At 46.3% G+C, this 16,202-nt stretch overlaps 5 protein-coding genes across 5 annotated transcripts; 4 read left to right on the forward strand and 1 right to left on the reverse strand.

The window, feature by feature from the left end:
- Window positions 1-3,106: 3,106 nt before the first annotated feature.
- A1O5_13407 (uncharacterized protein) lies at window positions 3,107-4,231 on the forward strand (the record flags this gene model as incomplete). Its single annotated transcript, XM_007753973.1, has 1 exon — window positions 3,107-4,231. The coding sequence occupies one exon, from the start codon at window positions 3,107-3,109 to the stop codon at window positions 4,229-4,231; it is 1,125 nt and encodes a 374-aa protein (XP_007752163.1).
- Window positions 4,232-6,451: 2,220 nt separating this feature from the next.
- A1O5_13408 (uncharacterized protein) lies at window positions 6,452-8,824 on the forward strand (the record flags this gene model as incomplete). The annotated part of the gene is made up of 9 exons (XM_007753974.1): window positions 6,452-6,495; window positions 6,547-6,621; window positions 6,669-7,100; window positions 7,151-7,260; window positions 7,310-7,582; window positions 7,633-7,884; window positions 7,937-8,205; window positions 8,257-8,517; window positions 8,573-8,824. 9 exons carry the CDS (start codon window positions 6,452-6,454, stop codon window positions 8,822-8,824), a joined length of 1,968 nt encoding a protein of 655 aa, XP_007752164.1.
- A 1,280-nt stretch (window positions 8,825-10,104) lies between these two features.
- Window positions 10,105-10,530, forward strand: A1O5_13409 (uncharacterized protein; the record flags this gene model as incomplete). Its single annotated transcript, XM_007753975.1, has 1 exon — window positions 10,105-10,530. The coding sequence occupies one exon, from the start codon at window positions 10,105-10,107 to the stop codon at window positions 10,528-10,530; it is 426 nt and encodes a 141-aa protein (XP_007752165.1).
- A 126-nt stretch (window positions 10,531-10,656) lies between these two features.
- A1O5_13410 (uncharacterized protein) lies at window positions 10,657-11,570 on the reverse strand (the record flags this gene model as incomplete). The annotated part of the gene is made up of 3 exons (XM_007753976.1): window positions 10,657-11,165; window positions 11,224-11,514; window positions 11,540-11,570. 3 exons carry the CDS (start codon window positions 11,568-11,570, stop codon window positions 10,657-10,659), a joined length of 831 nt encoding a protein of 276 aa, XP_007752166.1.
- Window positions 11,571-14,388: 2,818 nt separating this feature from the next.
- A1O5_13411 (uncharacterized protein) lies at window positions 14,389-15,798 on the forward strand (the record flags this gene model as incomplete). The annotated part of the gene is made up of 1 exon (XM_007753977.1): window positions 14,389-15,798. One exon carries the CDS (start codon window positions 14,389-14,391, stop codon window positions 15,796-15,798), a length of 1,410 nt encoding a protein of 469 aa, XP_007752167.1.
- Window positions 15,799-16,202: the final 404 nt, after the last annotated feature.

Genomic DNA, 16,202 nt, shown 5'->3' on the forward strand with positions numbered 1-16,202 from the left:
AAATAGCGCTTTAATAAAGTATATATATCTACTAGCCTCACTATCTAATATCTAAATATTTTAGCTATATAAATCGTCTATTATAAATAAAGCGAATTTTATTTATTCGACTAGTTAACTCTTAACTAGTTCTTTAGCTAGTTAATCTTCTTCTTCTTTTACTAAAAGAGTAAATTCGCTTTTTTTAGTCTTTTTAAGATCTTTAGAGTTAGTAACCCTAGGAGACCTTAGACTAAGATTTTTTACTTAGTATTTTTCGATTTTATAACCGTTTTTATAGTAATAGGAATACTTAGACTTAGATATAGTCTTAGTATTAGTATTTATAGCTATTTCCGTAAAGTAGATCGACTTTAAACGTCTCGTTTCGTTTAGTAAATAGCTAAATATAGAGAATAAATTAATCTCTTTTTCGCTAGATCTAAGACTTTAAGTAATTATCGCGACGATATTTTCGTAATTAGTTATTAAATTATTTAGCGTATAGATTATAATAATCTTATTTAATATAGCGAGCTTTCTAGCCACTAATTCGTCGAATAATCGCTTAATTCTCGTTAAATAGACTTCGATAGAATCTTCTAAAGTCGTTAGACTAGTACTAAATAGTTCCTTATATATAAGGATCTTAGAACTAAAGCCTTTAAGTTTATAAAGACTTTTAAGTCTATTCTATATATCGATAACGTTATTTATCTCCTTAACTTATATAAGAGAACTATTATTAAGTGCTAGTCGTATTAGAGCACTAATCTTAATAGACTTATTCTCTCGTTCTAATAAATAGATTTAATAGTTCTTCTTAGTATCTTTTTCTTCGTCGTAAGAGATAATAAAATATAAGGCCGATTCGTAGTCTTTATCGATTATATAGGCTTTCATTCGTAAAGTCTAGAATTCCTAGTTTATAGATTCTTTAAGTCGAGGAACTCTAAATAGATTTAAATCGCTCGCCATTATACTAAGTTATATATATAGAGAATATCTTTCTCTATATATAGATAGTAGAACCGAAGATCTTATAATAGTATAAATAACTATTAGCCTTAGAATAGCTAGATTAATAACGATAACCTAGTAACCGGAAGTTCGATCGACTTAATAGGCTTAGTATATAAGTCTATTTACTAAATTATCGTTTACTAGTATCGAGACTAGTTCGTAATAAGTTAAGTTAATAAGATAGTAGTCGATAAGATAGTAGTCGATAAAGTAATAGTCGATAATATCTTATAGTAGCACCGGATTATCGTTAACCCGGGCTTATAATTTATTCGAAGAACTTAGAGAACTATTTAATATATAGATAGTAAGACTTATATAGATCGTAAACTTTATAGGTAGATAAGTAACTATTAAAGAACTTAAAGATAACTATTTATCTAGGGAGAGTAAAGATCTTTATATAGACAATAAGTGTTCACAGTTAAGACCCTTAAAATATTAATTTTAAATCAACATTAGTAAGTACGACTAATTATTTAATAGAGTGCGGAATTAATATCGCACTAGTTACGTGATTTCATAGACTCTAGATCTAAATACGAACTTAAACTTCGTATTTAATTACGTGACTAAAGGTTTAATATAAACCTTTAGAGGGCGATATTCCACAGTTCTCAACGCCGGTAAAGCGTTTAGCTATCCGTCGTTAAAGGTAAACTCGCCGTGAGCTAGTAACGACTTAAGTTCATTCGGCGTAAAGTCTTCTTTCTCGTCTAAATGATTAAGTACTAAATAGCCCCGAACGATTATATTACTCTAAGTCTATATTAACTTATCTAGCTAATGTTTCACTAGGGACAGCCGGAACTACTTCTACAATAGCTCCAACGATTATTACTAAGTAAGATGAGCTATCTTCTTCGTATATCACTAAGCGCGCTGGGCCATACGAGCCTAGGCTTTACGCACTTTATCCCGTAACTTCGACTTCTTTCGCTCGATACTTTAGTACTTCTCTTCTAAGTACTGACCATCACACTTTATATTCTTTTTTAAACACTCGGAATAGCGAGAGACTTCGTGCTTCATTATATAGATGGAACCGGAGCGATTATAGTTCGAATAAAGAGCTATAGGGCGATAACTAGTGAAGAGTACGTAGCGGAACTAACGAAGACGCTCAAAAGAATGATTACGACGAGATCGAGAAAAATAAAAAGAAGAAGAAGAAGAAGATATCTTTAAATCTATTAAACTTAAAGTTAGGCGTAGTTTCGCTTTTATATTACTACCGAGAAAAATCCTTAGAATAAGAATTTAACCGGAGGAAGGATAGTGTTAGATATAGCCTTAAGGAAGATCGGTTATAAGTCGTACGAGAACGACTCACTACGCTTATTAAATATATAGAGGAATCTATAGGAGAATAAGGCTAGGTTACGTAATATGCTCTGCTGGCTCTGCTGGCTCTATTAGCTCTGTTGCGACAGAGCGCATAGAGCGCATAGAGTATGAGTATTATATATACTCTTATTACCCCTAGATAGTTTACACTCCCTTCGTAGGTAACTTATGTTAGCTAATGAACTATACGCTTCTTAGGAACATTCACTTCTCATACCTTGCGTGACCTACGATTAGTTCATACTATTTAGAGGCTTATTACTGAGAATACCTAACCTAGTTAGGACTTAGCGGCAGCTCTAACAATATTATGTAACTTAGTCTTATTCTTCTGTGAAATCTTCTATATATCTAATGAGTATGGTGAGTCGTATCTATAAGACTCGTGATCGGTCTCTTCTAAGGCTGTGTCTAACATAGAGCTTAGACTCTTCTCGCGAAGATAATTTACGCAGTAAAATAGTGAACCCTATCTATCTAAGGTAATTAGGCCGACGGGTCTAAGAACTAAGATAACATTTCTTAGGCGGCGGACTTAGTAAAACTGCCGACTTTTTACACCTTCACTCCCGACTATACGTCTAGACTTAGATAAGCTAGAACAAAATCTCAGCACTCTTCTACGATAATGCGGGGTAGGTAAGTTATCATTCCACTTCTTTACTCTTGCCTACCTTCTTTACGCAATCCCTGCGGAATCTTCAAGCTCGTAGCGCAAAATTGTACCTAACACCATCGATAGCAAAACCTTCAGAAGATGGCCAACAATGAACTGCCAAAAATGATGAGAGCCCACGTGCTAGAGCAATACAACACGCCATATCAAGTCCGCGAGCTTCCAGTGCCAACCATCGAGAATCCAAACGATATTCTGATCAGAGTAGACGCGGCTTCATATTGCCACACAGATGCGGTCCTCGCCTCGGGGAAAATGCGTCCGCCTCCACTGCCACATATAGGCTGCCACGAGTTTGCTGGGACTGTTGTCTGCCTCGCCACCCAGCCACCAGCGCATGGCTTGAAGGTGGGCGACCGCGTGGCTGTCCCAGGTCGTGGAAACCATGTTTGCGGGAGGTGCCTCGAGTGCCAGAATCCTTCGGGCCCTATGCCGGATGAGCCTGGGTATTCTATTTACTGCCCAAATGCTGGGGGTGGCCTCGGCGTAGGTAGTAAACCTGGGGGATTCCGAGAATACGCCATTGTTGATTCGAGACAAGTAGCCATCATCCCAGCCGGTATGACAGCAGTGGAAGCAGCGCCACTGATGTGTGCGGGGCTCACGATCTTTGCAGCTCTCATGAAATGCGAGCTCAAGCCTGGACAGCGAATAGGAATCATGGGATGTGGAGGAGGACTTGGGCACTTGGGTCTGCAATTTGCGACGAAAATGGGGCTGAAGACGACCGGCGTCGACGTAGTATCGCAGGCGCTTACACTTGCAAGGAGCTTGGAAACGGGAGCCGCGATCATCGACGCTTCATCCAAGAGTCCGGAAGAGGTCAAGCAGGAAATGGGCAAGGAAGATGGAAGGGAGCATCCGTCAGAAATGGGCCTGGACGCTGTGATAATCTTGCCTGAGAGTCAAAAGTCATTTGATTATGGAATGCAGCTACTCAAGAATGGCGGTCTCTTGGTGTTGGTCTCGTTTCCGCCAGAGGGCTTCCACGTCTCAGCAGATGATATCGTCTTTCGTCGCACTCGCGTGGTTGGCAGCTTAATCGGCTCGAACAAAGCTATGAGAGAGATGTTTGAGTTCTGTATCAAGAACAACGTCAAAGCAAAGACGCGAACCTACCCCTTCTCGAAGCTTAATCAGTTGGTGGAGGACTATCATTCTGGATTTGGTGGCAAGCTAGTCCTGGACATGACGATAGAAGAATGAAGCTTTCGCCCGAGCTGGAGAGGCATCACCGTCAGAAGTCATGGCCCAGAGCGTGGCCCCGAGTTTGTTTTGAAGAGATCACGTTCAGTGTATGGAAAGTTAGGAGGCTAGGTCACGTCCAGCTTAGGGATCGAGATCCAGCTGTCATTGATGAAAGCCACGTAAATGGTGCGAAATTCAATAACTGCCCTAGCACAATTAACTGTTAATGACGAAAAAGAAAATATCCGGCAGGAATAGGAGAAACTTTGTAATAAAAGTCAACATCTGCACTTAGCTGACATTGGAATGAAGTGTCGACAACGTGAGAAAGCACTTCCTAGTGATGCAGCCACTTGCTAGGACATGTGAGCCAGTACCAAAAATCTAAACTTAATGAAAGGAATGTCCTATAAGAGTCAGGGGAAAGACTTGCCTCTACTAATGTTATTTGACCATTCTCTGAATCTCGGTACAATTCTAGCGCTATAGTTAGTCTAAAAGAGATGACGAGTTCTGCTTTGATGACGGCGTTGGCCATTAAAGTTCTGAACTCCTCGCAATTCCTTACGAGTTTTCCACAGCCTTCGAAGAGCTCTCTAGCTTAATCGAGTGTAGATTCTATTTATTGTCGAAATAGAGTCTAAGTAGTATTTACCGGAAAATACTGGTGGATATCCGGTACATTGTTCGGTTCACGCAGCCGATGAAGACATTGTTTATATAATTTCTTGCCGGATCTATATTAAACTGGGCTAGTGAATGTTGATGCGTTGTCCTGCAATCTATAGCACCTGCATGCAAGAATACATGGTTGTCTACCTAAGTGTAGCCTCTTGCTCCAATTTCCTTGAACTATCGGCAGGAACGAGAGTCTCAACCATTTGAACCTCTTTATCTTGTAGAATGACTTCTTAGCAAATCTGCTGCTGCCGCTTAGTGATTTGTGAAGACCCTCCATCCGCAGGCATCCATGATTTGGCATTTGGCGTGCAGCCATCGCACTCTACTACCTTTTTCTTCGTTTGGCAGGGTAACAGATAGTCGAAATGTCGACCTGGGGGCAAAGAAACTTCGATGAAAACTCAACGACGTCATGAGGAGTAGTCGTCTAGCAAGCGATGGTGCAGCTTGAGCGAATGGAATATCTAGGGAGAGGATGTTTGATTGCAGTCTCTTCCCCCCGAACTGCGGGTTAGAGTTGAAGCGGGTGCGTCAGGCTGGAAACTGCGGCTTTGAACTGTTGGCAAGGGTCAATGCAGCCGACGTTCGAGAATCAATCAAAGCCGGTAGTCTGTAGATCGGCAGAGAGACGGCATACAAACCAGAGACCGAGCATCAATATCCAGATTGGGGAGTCATAGGCACCCCAGGGAGGCTCCATTGGATTCCTCAGTGAAGGACCCCACAGACCCCAACTGTTGGCGGCCTAATCATAGCTGAGTGCGCTTTGCAGGAAAAAAAGAGCTTGATCCTGTGGTTTCGTGCATAGTCCTGCGGAATTAAGAGCGAATGGATTGCATGAAAGGAGCGGGGACCCGCTGGCAATGACTGCTAGAAGCACAACAGCCGCATATGCACAATGTCGTCGGTGTGCGTGACGGCTATGCCGCCTACCCGTCGGAGCAGGCTTTGGTGAGCAGAACGAGCTGCTATAGAGGTTAAGATCGTCATCCCAGAGCACAAAGGGTCAAGAAAGCTTAAGTGCGATTGGCAGAGGACCCAAGATAGTCAAGACCGGACAACGTCGATTATCTACCGAAGCCAAGGGTTCTTGTGCACACGATCGTCATCCTCGCATCTCAGACTTCAACGCGTTGTAACGCTGATCCGGAGCAGACCCGGTGGATCAACTGGAATTTTTCCTTGTTGTTCAAACAACAAGAGATACCATATCACATGTCTCTTGCCCCAGGGGCCCGCCCAAGTGCTTCCACCGTACACTTTTTGAGTAATATTTGATGGACACACGGGTCCCTGATTGTGGGCCATGATGTACATCTTTACCCTTTCACGGAAGCATCTGCGCCTGCTAGTCAACCGGCTCGCCAAGTATCTCCAGCTGGGTTCGTTGGTCTCACGCTTTGGGATCCCCGTGGAGTTTGGGATCGATGATTGTCTGCCCCCGCTTGAACATGGGGGCTGGCAGCCGTACTGATAAACCCCAGCAAGCCCAGTGGTGTCCTCTTTCTGCTCTTCAATCGGCCTTGCAAGCTGCTCTACCATAGGATACATTCGAAGATGGCATCCCAAGATCCAGAAATTGCGCACAGTCCCGCCAAAAGGTAGGCGTTCAACTTCGTAGCCTTGCAAAGCACTGCCGCTGAGTTAACTAGCGGCGATGACGAGAAGTACATCGGTGAAAAGCAAGAGACCGCCTACATCGACTTGGAGAACACCGCCACGGCAAAGTATGCCAAATACCCAGCACTGCGCCCTGATGACTGAGAGATCACAGGATCAAAAATCCCTTGACTCACCTGTCCAACGAGGAAGTCATCAAAGATGTTGAAGAGTTCGCCAGGGAGAACGACTTTGCAGACATGACGGACTTACTCGTGAAGGGTGCTCTCGTCGCCAAGGATCCTCCAGCCTTCGAGAGCGTTCCGGGCCTCAGTGAACCCGAGAAAGAAGCCATTCGTAACGAGGTCTTGCACAAATGGCGTCAGCCAAAGTCACTCTATTTCACAATCATCCTTTGCTCGATTGGTGCAGCTGTACAGGGCTGGGATCAAACTGGCTCCAACGGTGCAAATCTCTCCTTCCCAGACGCCTTAGGCATTCCAATTAGTAACCAGTTGGCCAATGGACAACCGAATCCTAACGCTGCCCGCAATCAATGGTATCAAGGACTGATAAATGCCGGTCCATATATTGCCTCGGCATTCATGTGAGTACCCTGATGCTAATGGGTCCACCAGAATACTGACTGCTCTTAAGTGGTTGTTGGTGCTCTGATCCACTAAACAACCTCTTTGGCCGACGAGGAACCATTTTTATGTCCGCCGTCTTCTGCTTCTTGAGTCCGATTGGTTCTGCCGTTGCTCAAAGTAAGTACACAATCGGCATCGACATGGATTCCTTTCTTACCTTGTCCAGCGTGGGATCAACTTCTTGTCACTCGACTTCTGCTCGGCATTGGTATGGGCTGCAAAGGCTCGACGGTTCCAATCTTCAGTGCCGAGAACGCCCCTGCATCAGTCCGAGGAGGTCTAGTCATGAGTTGGCAGATGTGGACTGCTTTCGGTATATTTTTGGGCACCTGCGCCAATCTTGCTGTTAAGGATACTGGCTCCATCTCGTGGCGCCTTCAGTTTGGCTCTGCCCTGCTTCCTGCCCTGCCTCTTCTGATCGGAGTCTACTTCTGTCCAGGTACGTCACTTCTGCTTTTTATGTGAGGCTACACGATTGACAATGCTCAGAATCTCCTCGTTGGTACATCAAGAAAGGGAGATACCGCAATGCCTTCACATCACTCAAGCGTCTCCGAAACACCGAACTTCAGGCTGCACGTGATTTGTACTACATCTTTGCTCAACTCCGCATGGAAGCCAGCTTGGTCCAGAAGCAGAGCAACTATCTTACTCGGTGCCTGCAACTTTTCACAATTCCACGGGTTCGTCGTGCCACTCTTGCATCCTTCACTGTCATGATTGCTCAACAGATGTGCGGAAGTAAGTACATAGGGTATCCAATGTATCTGAGTGGAAGCTGATTCATACACAGTCAACATCATTGCCTTTTACAGCTCCACCGTATTCTCGGAAGCTGGCGCCTCAGTCACGGACTCACTATTGGCATCCTGGGGCTTCGGGTTGGTGAACTTTGTATTCGCCTGGCCCGCCATTTGGACCATCGATACATTTGGCCGTCGTTCTCTCCTGTTGTTCACCTTTCCTCAGATGGCATGGACATTGCTAGCTGCCGGCCTTTGCTATTTAATTCCTTCCTCAAGCCAGGCCCATCTAGGTCTGGTGGCTCTCTTTATCTATTTGGTATGTCGGCAAGTCCTCCCTGCACGAGGGGACCTACTAATAACGTAACAGTTTGCGGCCTTCTACTCGCCGGGAGAGGGGCCTGTGCCATTCACATATTCCGCCGAAGTCTTCCCTCTTTCTCACCGTGAGGTCGGTATGGCTTGGGCAGTGGCGACTTGCTTGTTCTGGGCTGCCGTGCTCTCAATCACTTTCCCCCGAATGCTTTCGGCGATGAGCCCGACGGGTGCGTTCGGGTTCTACGCAGGCCTGAATATCTGCGCGCTTGTTATGATCTTCTTATTCTTGCCCGAGACCAAGCAACGGACCTTGGTGAGCCTCCCTGCGCTTTGTGTATCACGAGAATGATGCTGACTAGTCATCACAGGAGGAGCTTGACTATATCTTTGCTATTCCAACTCGTACTTTTATGAAGCATCAAGTTGGTACCGTCCTGCCATGGTGGATTAAGACGACAATCTTCCGCCGAAAGATCGGCCCTTGCCCTGCGCTATGGTCGTTCGATGGCCATGTGGATAATGATAAAGAGTTCGTCGAGACTATCCGCAGACAAAGCGAGGCCGTCCACGGTGGTCGCCGCCGCAGCAGCATTGCGGACAGAATTGCCAACAGATTCTAAACATGCTCACTGGTGGGCAGCAAACCTCGCCGAAGGGCAAGGAGGCAAATTTGAACCATGAGAGAACATGAATAACCTGGGTCATGCCCGACGCGGACGGAATTCAACAATGCCCCAGGTGTAGAACCGTGTTTTGTTGCAGAAAAAAAATTGGTATTAAGGCTGAACATATGATATATCTAGAGAAACATTCAATAAAGAATGAAAATGATAATAGGACAAGGTAGGGACGAAGATCTGTCTCGCTAAACCCACTGGAGATTGCTTTCGCGCGAAGCAGCAAGTAGCATGCAGCACTGTGAGGTACCGTTGCATAAAAGGTCCGGCCAGACAGGTGGAACTTTGCTCCTGCTTCCCTGGTCGCTGCGGTTCGAAATGTATCCAGAGTAGGTCGACTTTGCGACGATAGTCTGCGATTTTGATATTTGTCGTGGAGTTCTCCTTTTAGAAATGAAGTACCGGATCCATCCACTTCTTGTGTGGATGCAGATGGGACGGCGCGACGGATGGCGAGGATCGGAAGCCCGCGCAAGCATTAGAAATTTCAGATTTGTGAGAGAAGCTTGGGAAGTGCAATGTGGAATAATGGAGCACTGTAGTACCATGATGCAATCAGCTTTGCGCTCTATCGATGCTCGACCATTCGAGTGGCAATCCGATAGCAGAGTAGCTATCATACCACAAATTCACTTAATCCAAGTTTAGAGAAGGGAGCAACTTTGCTGTTCGATGCGAGAAGGCAACTATTGAGATATATTCCGGCTGGAGCCGCGACTTTCGACGTAAGTCGAAGAAAAAAAATGGCTTGCAGTCTGACCGACCAGAAAATTTTTCTCTCGGGAGAAGAGTGGTTAACAGGGATCAAGGAGCCACTCGTTTCAGACAGACTAAAGCTTCTCAAGCTGTACAGTTGAGGGACAGAGAACGACTACTTCCAAGGTGAGACAAACCTCGATTGGGAGTGACGGTCACCTTAGCTGTGACTAAAGATACCTCTCATTGTGGGAGACAGACCTTAACAGGGTCAGAAAAGACATCTTGTCAGACCCTGCGACTTTTTCCATGTCGCTCGGTGGTCTCCTGATGACTACGTCATGCTCACGTTGGCATCCCTCAGCGATGTAGTAGCCGCCAACATCCAGCAGCCTTCTCAACTATTGGGTACAAATGACAATGCTTTGCCAGGCCGCTTGGTGTGCGCCATCGTACATAGCCTGCATCTTGCCCCTCGATTCGCTAAAGCGATAGCACGAGGCCACCCCAAAATAAAAATATCCGAAATGGCTGAAAAATTGCAACAAACAGCTCAAAACATTGTTGACGACATCAAATCTGGCCTCCATGGCATCCACGGTGCAGGTGACGCTCTCCGTGGCGGTGCAATGGAAGCGCTTGACAGCGTCTTCAACAAACATGAGGGCGAGGAAAGAAATCGAGAAATCGCCGAGCGCGGCCTAGCGGAGATGAGAGGGACCGAAAACCGATACGAAGAAAGATACCATCAACATGAGGCACATCATGCGGGAGCCGAGCACGGCATCGGACACGATCACCACGGACATGACGGCCATGGACAAGGGAGTCATTTCGCAGAGGCTCATGCAAGGGATGCGGCAGCTGAAGATCATTATAAAGCGACTGGAATTGTGTCTGAGAAAGGCGACAGCATGAGCGCAGCCCGGGCAGCGACGGAAGAAAAGCATTGAGCCGAGCAGAGTCCCCTAGCTCTAAACTCATTATGTCTGCTAGAGAGGGCTCATCAACGGCAATCTACCTCTGTAATAGCAACCTTCATCCCATTCCGGTCCCAATGAAGGTCCGTTCTCCTCCAATCAGAATTCCGAAATCCCATCTTTCACGACGATCTTCCCCACGTCAGCATCCCTTGCCCCCTCCACAACACTCCTAATGAATTGTCCGCCAATGCTAGGGTGCTTCGCTCCCATCTCTTTTGCCAAATGCCGTGCATTGCCTAAGTCTGTTTCCAAGAATCCAGGTCCGACAGCCCAAACCTTGACCTCATCAGCTCTCATCTTGTGATTCCAATCCACCATCAACATATTAAGCGCCGTCTTGCTACATCGATACCCGATCGTCTCGAACTCGATCTTCTTGGGCCACCCGGCTGGTTGAGGAGGCGTGGGAAAATAGGATCTGCTCGCTTGCGTAACATTGGAGAGACCTGTGACGAAGATCAAACGAGGGTCGGGAGACTTGAGCAAGAGTGGCATAAATTTCCAGGTAAAGACATTTGTGCCTGCAACATTGACATTGTATGCTCTTAGGAAGCACTCGCGGAGGGAGACCTCCCCGGCGATAAATGCGAGATCAAACGTCGCTCCTAGGAGTGGTGCGTTCACCTTGCGTTAGATGTTACGTGAAACGGGGAATGTTAATACCTGCGTTGTTGATCAGTGCATCGATATGTCCCGGACTGGCCTTGACCTGATTGAATGCCTTTTCAATCAAGGCGTCACTTGTAAGATCAACCTGGAGCGCTTCAACCGTGTTGGTAGACTTGGAGCATTCTTCGTGGAGCTTCTGAATTGCACCCTCGGCTTTCTCGAGGGAGCGACTGCCCATGAGGACATGATACGGCTCATTGGATTGAAGAAGTGCCTTGACTGTCTCATAGCCGATGCCGCTGTTGCCACCTTTCTCGCCCTTAGCCAGTGACGCAGAAACAACACCTGGGTTGCAAATGGATATTCTGACCTGTGACAAGAGCAATCTTTCGAGCTGCCATCGTTGTGTCGTATAATGTTCTCTGACGGGCCTTCACGAAGCTTCAGTGAATTACAAAAGTACCTTGCTACATTAAATTGTCTCCTCGGGCTTCGGATGTTTTTGGCCTCGATTTTCGTATGATAAGTTCTTATAAATTACCACCACCTGGATTTAAGGCGATGTGGAGTTGACTTCGTCCGTGGACGTTTGAATAGAAGACATCTTGCCACTGTGGAGTCTTCCTCTATCCTATAGTATTTCATTGGCTATCTCCCGTCGAGCAACAAGAACCTAGTCCTTCTCGGGACAAACTCTGCGAGTTCTGTGAATCCTTCCGGAGATAATGCGACTACCGTCTATATCGCCCCGTCCGCAGCATGGTTCTTAGATGACTTCTCTGCCCAGTTGTCATGAATTTATCTCCACTAGTCCAGATTATCCACAGAGCGAAAACCTTGTGTTTGGTGCAATCGGTGCGTTGTTGGAGGAGCTCACGGATTCACAACTAGATCTAATCTACCGAGTAGTTCTACCTGGAGAGCTCCTATTGTATACAGAATGAGAGTGAATCTATCTTCTTCATCGTATTCTATCCCCCTGGCCATTTAGAGAGACTCTATCTATTTATATACACTTAAGTCTATAATCTGAAGAACATTCCTGAAATCTTCTATTCCGTCGCCATCCTATCACAGATCAGCGAGAACAATGCCAGGTGTTGAGGTAAGTGGCGCAGTTGGTGAAACGCCTAGCGTCTTAGGTGGGTTGCCATACAGTGGCTATCATGAAACCCTGTTAACAGATCCAGATATAGCCACACAGAAATTTTCGAGACGCTGAAGTCAATGTGAGATTCCAGGACCACGTGCTCTTCGATAGCGCCACGGTATGGAAGTTTCATGGGCCACCGAAAGCTCTCTACTCCGACGTAAAGTCGACCAATTCCTCAGGTATGAGGAAATTCGCAGTCGTTGAACTGTGAAACTTCATGTCGGAGCCTCTACTGCTTGATGTTCCTATGACTACCTCTTTCGAGGACTTCAACCTCGTCTCCGGTATGTGTACGAAAGGCACTAACCGTTGCCGGCACTAGTTGAAGTTCAACACACGCGTTCAGCAGATCACCCTCGTCGATGCACCTGAAGGACTTTATTGTCTCATCTGGTTCGACATGGTGCATCACAGCGGTATCGGGGTCAACGTTAGGTAGTCTGTATCGGACCAAACGACGAGCACAGAAGAAGACTACATTACCGATTCGGATCTTCTTCCAGTTGTCTTCGTTGTAGGTGCCTGGCCCATCTAATATGATGTTTGTGCAAAATCTCCCTGCGGTGAACTGAGGAATGTCCTTTTTTACTATCGCTGCAACGTCGCGGACTGATACAATGTTCAACCGATGCACCGGCTACGCGTCAGCAAAACAAACTACGGGCTGGTAACCAAGTTTTTCTTTTCTGGGCGCACAACGCAATACCTCTCGGTATACGTTTGATCGACTCTGGAGGGTGTCACAGGATTTGAGGCCCCACCGAAAGTGGAATCAGCGGGCAGATGAAGACCGTAGTCTAACTACCTTGGACTGTTTCTCTAAATCGTGACGTTTTCGATAGGATACTTGTGATTTTCTGCAGGAACGAGCGGAAATCGGAATGACTTTTCCTGCGACACGAATCCAAGCCAAATGAATAGCCGGAAAAGCAAAGCCAAAGGCCCGATAAGTATGCGAAGATACATCACTACCACTCAGCCTTGATCATGGCTCGGTGTCTTGACAGTCGGACTCGGAAGCCAAATTTTCGGCTTGACAAGAGCCAGAGGCAACCCTGCCAGGTTGCCTCAATGTTATGAAAGTCCATTTCAGACTCTTTCCAGCTTGTGGAGCGTCTGAGTGAGTCTGAGGCGGAAGCAGTTCTGCGAATGCAAACATTCAATCCCATCTGAATCCAGCTGCGTTAACATCGGCACCGTCCGATTCGACACCAGCGCGGGACTTGATAGGATGGACAAATAAAACCTTGATTTTGCACTTTGAGTCGGCAAACTTGGCGGTTGAATCTGAGAGTTCAGCGCATGTGTTTTGATTTTGTTAGTCACTGGTATTGGATGGTCCGCTTAAAGCCACTTGCTTGTAGCCTTCAAGTGACAGTCGCATCCTCCAAACCTCTTGCACGGCAAATTAGTGTGAATGAGACCAAGAGGGGGGGAATAATGACCGCAACTTGGTCCATTATGGCCTTGGCTTTCCTCTGATGCGGCTAGATGTTGGCGAGAGGGCAAGTTTAATGAGCTCAGGCCTCAAAAAAAGGCGTAGGATGGGCATTGATAACTTCACAGTAAAACCATTGAGACCGGCCAAGAATGCTCGAATGCCCAATCACTTAGAAGTGGTTCGTTATATAATGAGCAGCATATGACTTAGAGAAGGTGCTGCATCGAATTATATCAGGTATTCTTGAAGCTCCCTAGGGTGGTCTTGGGAGGTGCACAAGTCAGTGAGCAGAGAAGAAAGGAGAAGTCGGCAAACCCTCGGTGAAGCGCTGGTGGCCTCTGTTGTCTGACATGTCATTTAAATCTCACCTGCCTCGCCGTCTCGGTGTCTCGGTGTCCACAACTCTTGGCCACTCCTAGTTAAAAATACGCCCTGTAAACGCGTCGCGGCTTAGAGCAGATGGGACAATAGATATGGCTGCCGTGACTGACTCGTCATCTTTGATTCTTTATACAGCAGCTGAACTTCGCCATGACCTTGTCAGCTAGCCAAAAAAGTATACGACAGATTCATCTTCCAGCGACGGGCTTCAACATGTCCACGGAGTCTACAACTCAGACCAAGAATGGAGGACGGAGAAGCAGATATTCACAACTTCTCGACCTCACCCTTTCAGCATCGACTACCGACCGTCTCCGCCATTGAAGCGCTGAAAAACATATCCTCTAAATCTAATGGGATACCCTGTAGTCTCCCAGCTTTGGACACAATACTCGCAAATGAGATCAATGGACTCTCAATTGCAACACCGGGAATTCAAAGGGGCCATGTGACAGAAGTCTACGGACCACCAGGAGTCGGCAAGACTACCTTTGGTCTGCAAGTTTCTGTCAACGCACTTCATTCGGGCTCCGAGGATTCTGATGTGCTGTGGGTTGACACGGGTTCTCCCTTCATCGAAGAGAGACTGGACGACCTGTTGCGCTCGCATACTATGCCCGCCGATTCCGATCTCCCCTCATCACCACCAGAGCCTTTGGACGCCGAGTTTCTCCTACAAGACAAGTTTACTTATCTCAGAGCTCACACCCTACCTCGTCTGTTGACAGTATTTTTGCATCCTCTCCGCTCGTTTCCTTCGTCAAAGACGTGTTTAATCGTTGTCGACGACCTCTCCAACCTCCTTCTTGGCTCATTTTCTCGAAATCCGAAGAAACTTAAGGTCTCCGCCCCGGCTGCTGTGAGAGAGAAATTTGAAAAGCAAGCTGTTTCAAAACGCTTTCAGATTATTGAAAATCTCGCTGCTGCAATGTCAAAGATGGCCGCTCTGAAGAACATTGCAATCCTAGTCCTAACGAACACAACAACGAGCTTAAAAAGTCAAACTAAAGCAACCCTGAAAGCAGCATTAGCCAGTCAAGCTTGGGACTCCGCGATCCATACCCGAATCATGCTTTACCGTGGCTTCACAGACGATAGACAATTGGATGCAACATCAGGGATGCAATCCCGACGTTTACGGTATGCGGAAGTTCAACGAATGGCTTGGAAAGACGTCTGCATGCACCCAGTCCCATTTGTAATCTCCTCCAAGGGCCTCCGAAACCTGAATCTTGCCGCCTCACCCTGTCAAGCTCAGGCGGACGCTGAAGGCGATGATAATGCAGGAATATTCTTTGCCGACAAGGAACACAGCCTTCCATTTCACCCACTAGAACTCACGCAGTCATCCCAAAAAGACCAGCTGGCACGGTCCAAAAAGCGCAAGGCTTTCGAAATCGCTGACAGTGAAGATGAGAATGAAGAAAGTGGTGCTGAAATGCAATCGGATTTCGACGAGCCCGAACTCCCAAAGATTGACTCGGAGCCTCGTGAGAAGATAGAGGAGATGATCCTCGAGACACACGAGACGGCACTGCTGAGGAGGGACCGGTATACTCGAATCAGAGGCTCAGAAGACGAGATCCCTGTGGTGTCATCGGAATTGGGTGAAGAAGCCGCCGTAGCTTGTCTTCCGGACGAAGGCACTCCTTGAGAAAGTGGGTTCGGACTAGAGAATTCGTCGCCAGTATCGAAACCCTTGTTGTACTCCTCCATCTTCCCTTTTCTGGTGTGTCAATGACATCCTTTTAGACTCGAAGTTCAAATGTCATTCCCAAAGCATAACTTACAATGAGTTGAAGGCCCCGAGGTCGTCCCTTTTAATCAGCCGCTCGTTGTCTCAGTCCTCAGACCCGATATCGGGGCTACGCCCTGATTGGCTAGGCTATGAGGTAAAGCACCGGCCAATCACAAAATTTAAAGAATGTTACGATAAACGAGTCTGAGACCCGATATGTGAAAATGGCCTAGATTTCGTTCGAACTGTTTAAAAGACGTTATTAGTAAGCGATTATATAGATAGTTTAAGATAGTTTTAGTAATTACTTAGGGTTTTTA

Source organism: Cladophialophora psammophila (assembly GCF_000585535.1).
Source record: "Cladophialophora psammophila CBS 110553 chromosome Unknown aczJe-supercont1.54, whole genome shotgun sequence".
NCBI lineage: Eukaryota > Fungi > Ascomycota > Eurotiomycetes > Chaetothyriales > Herpotrichiellaceae > Cladophialophora > Cladophialophora psammophila.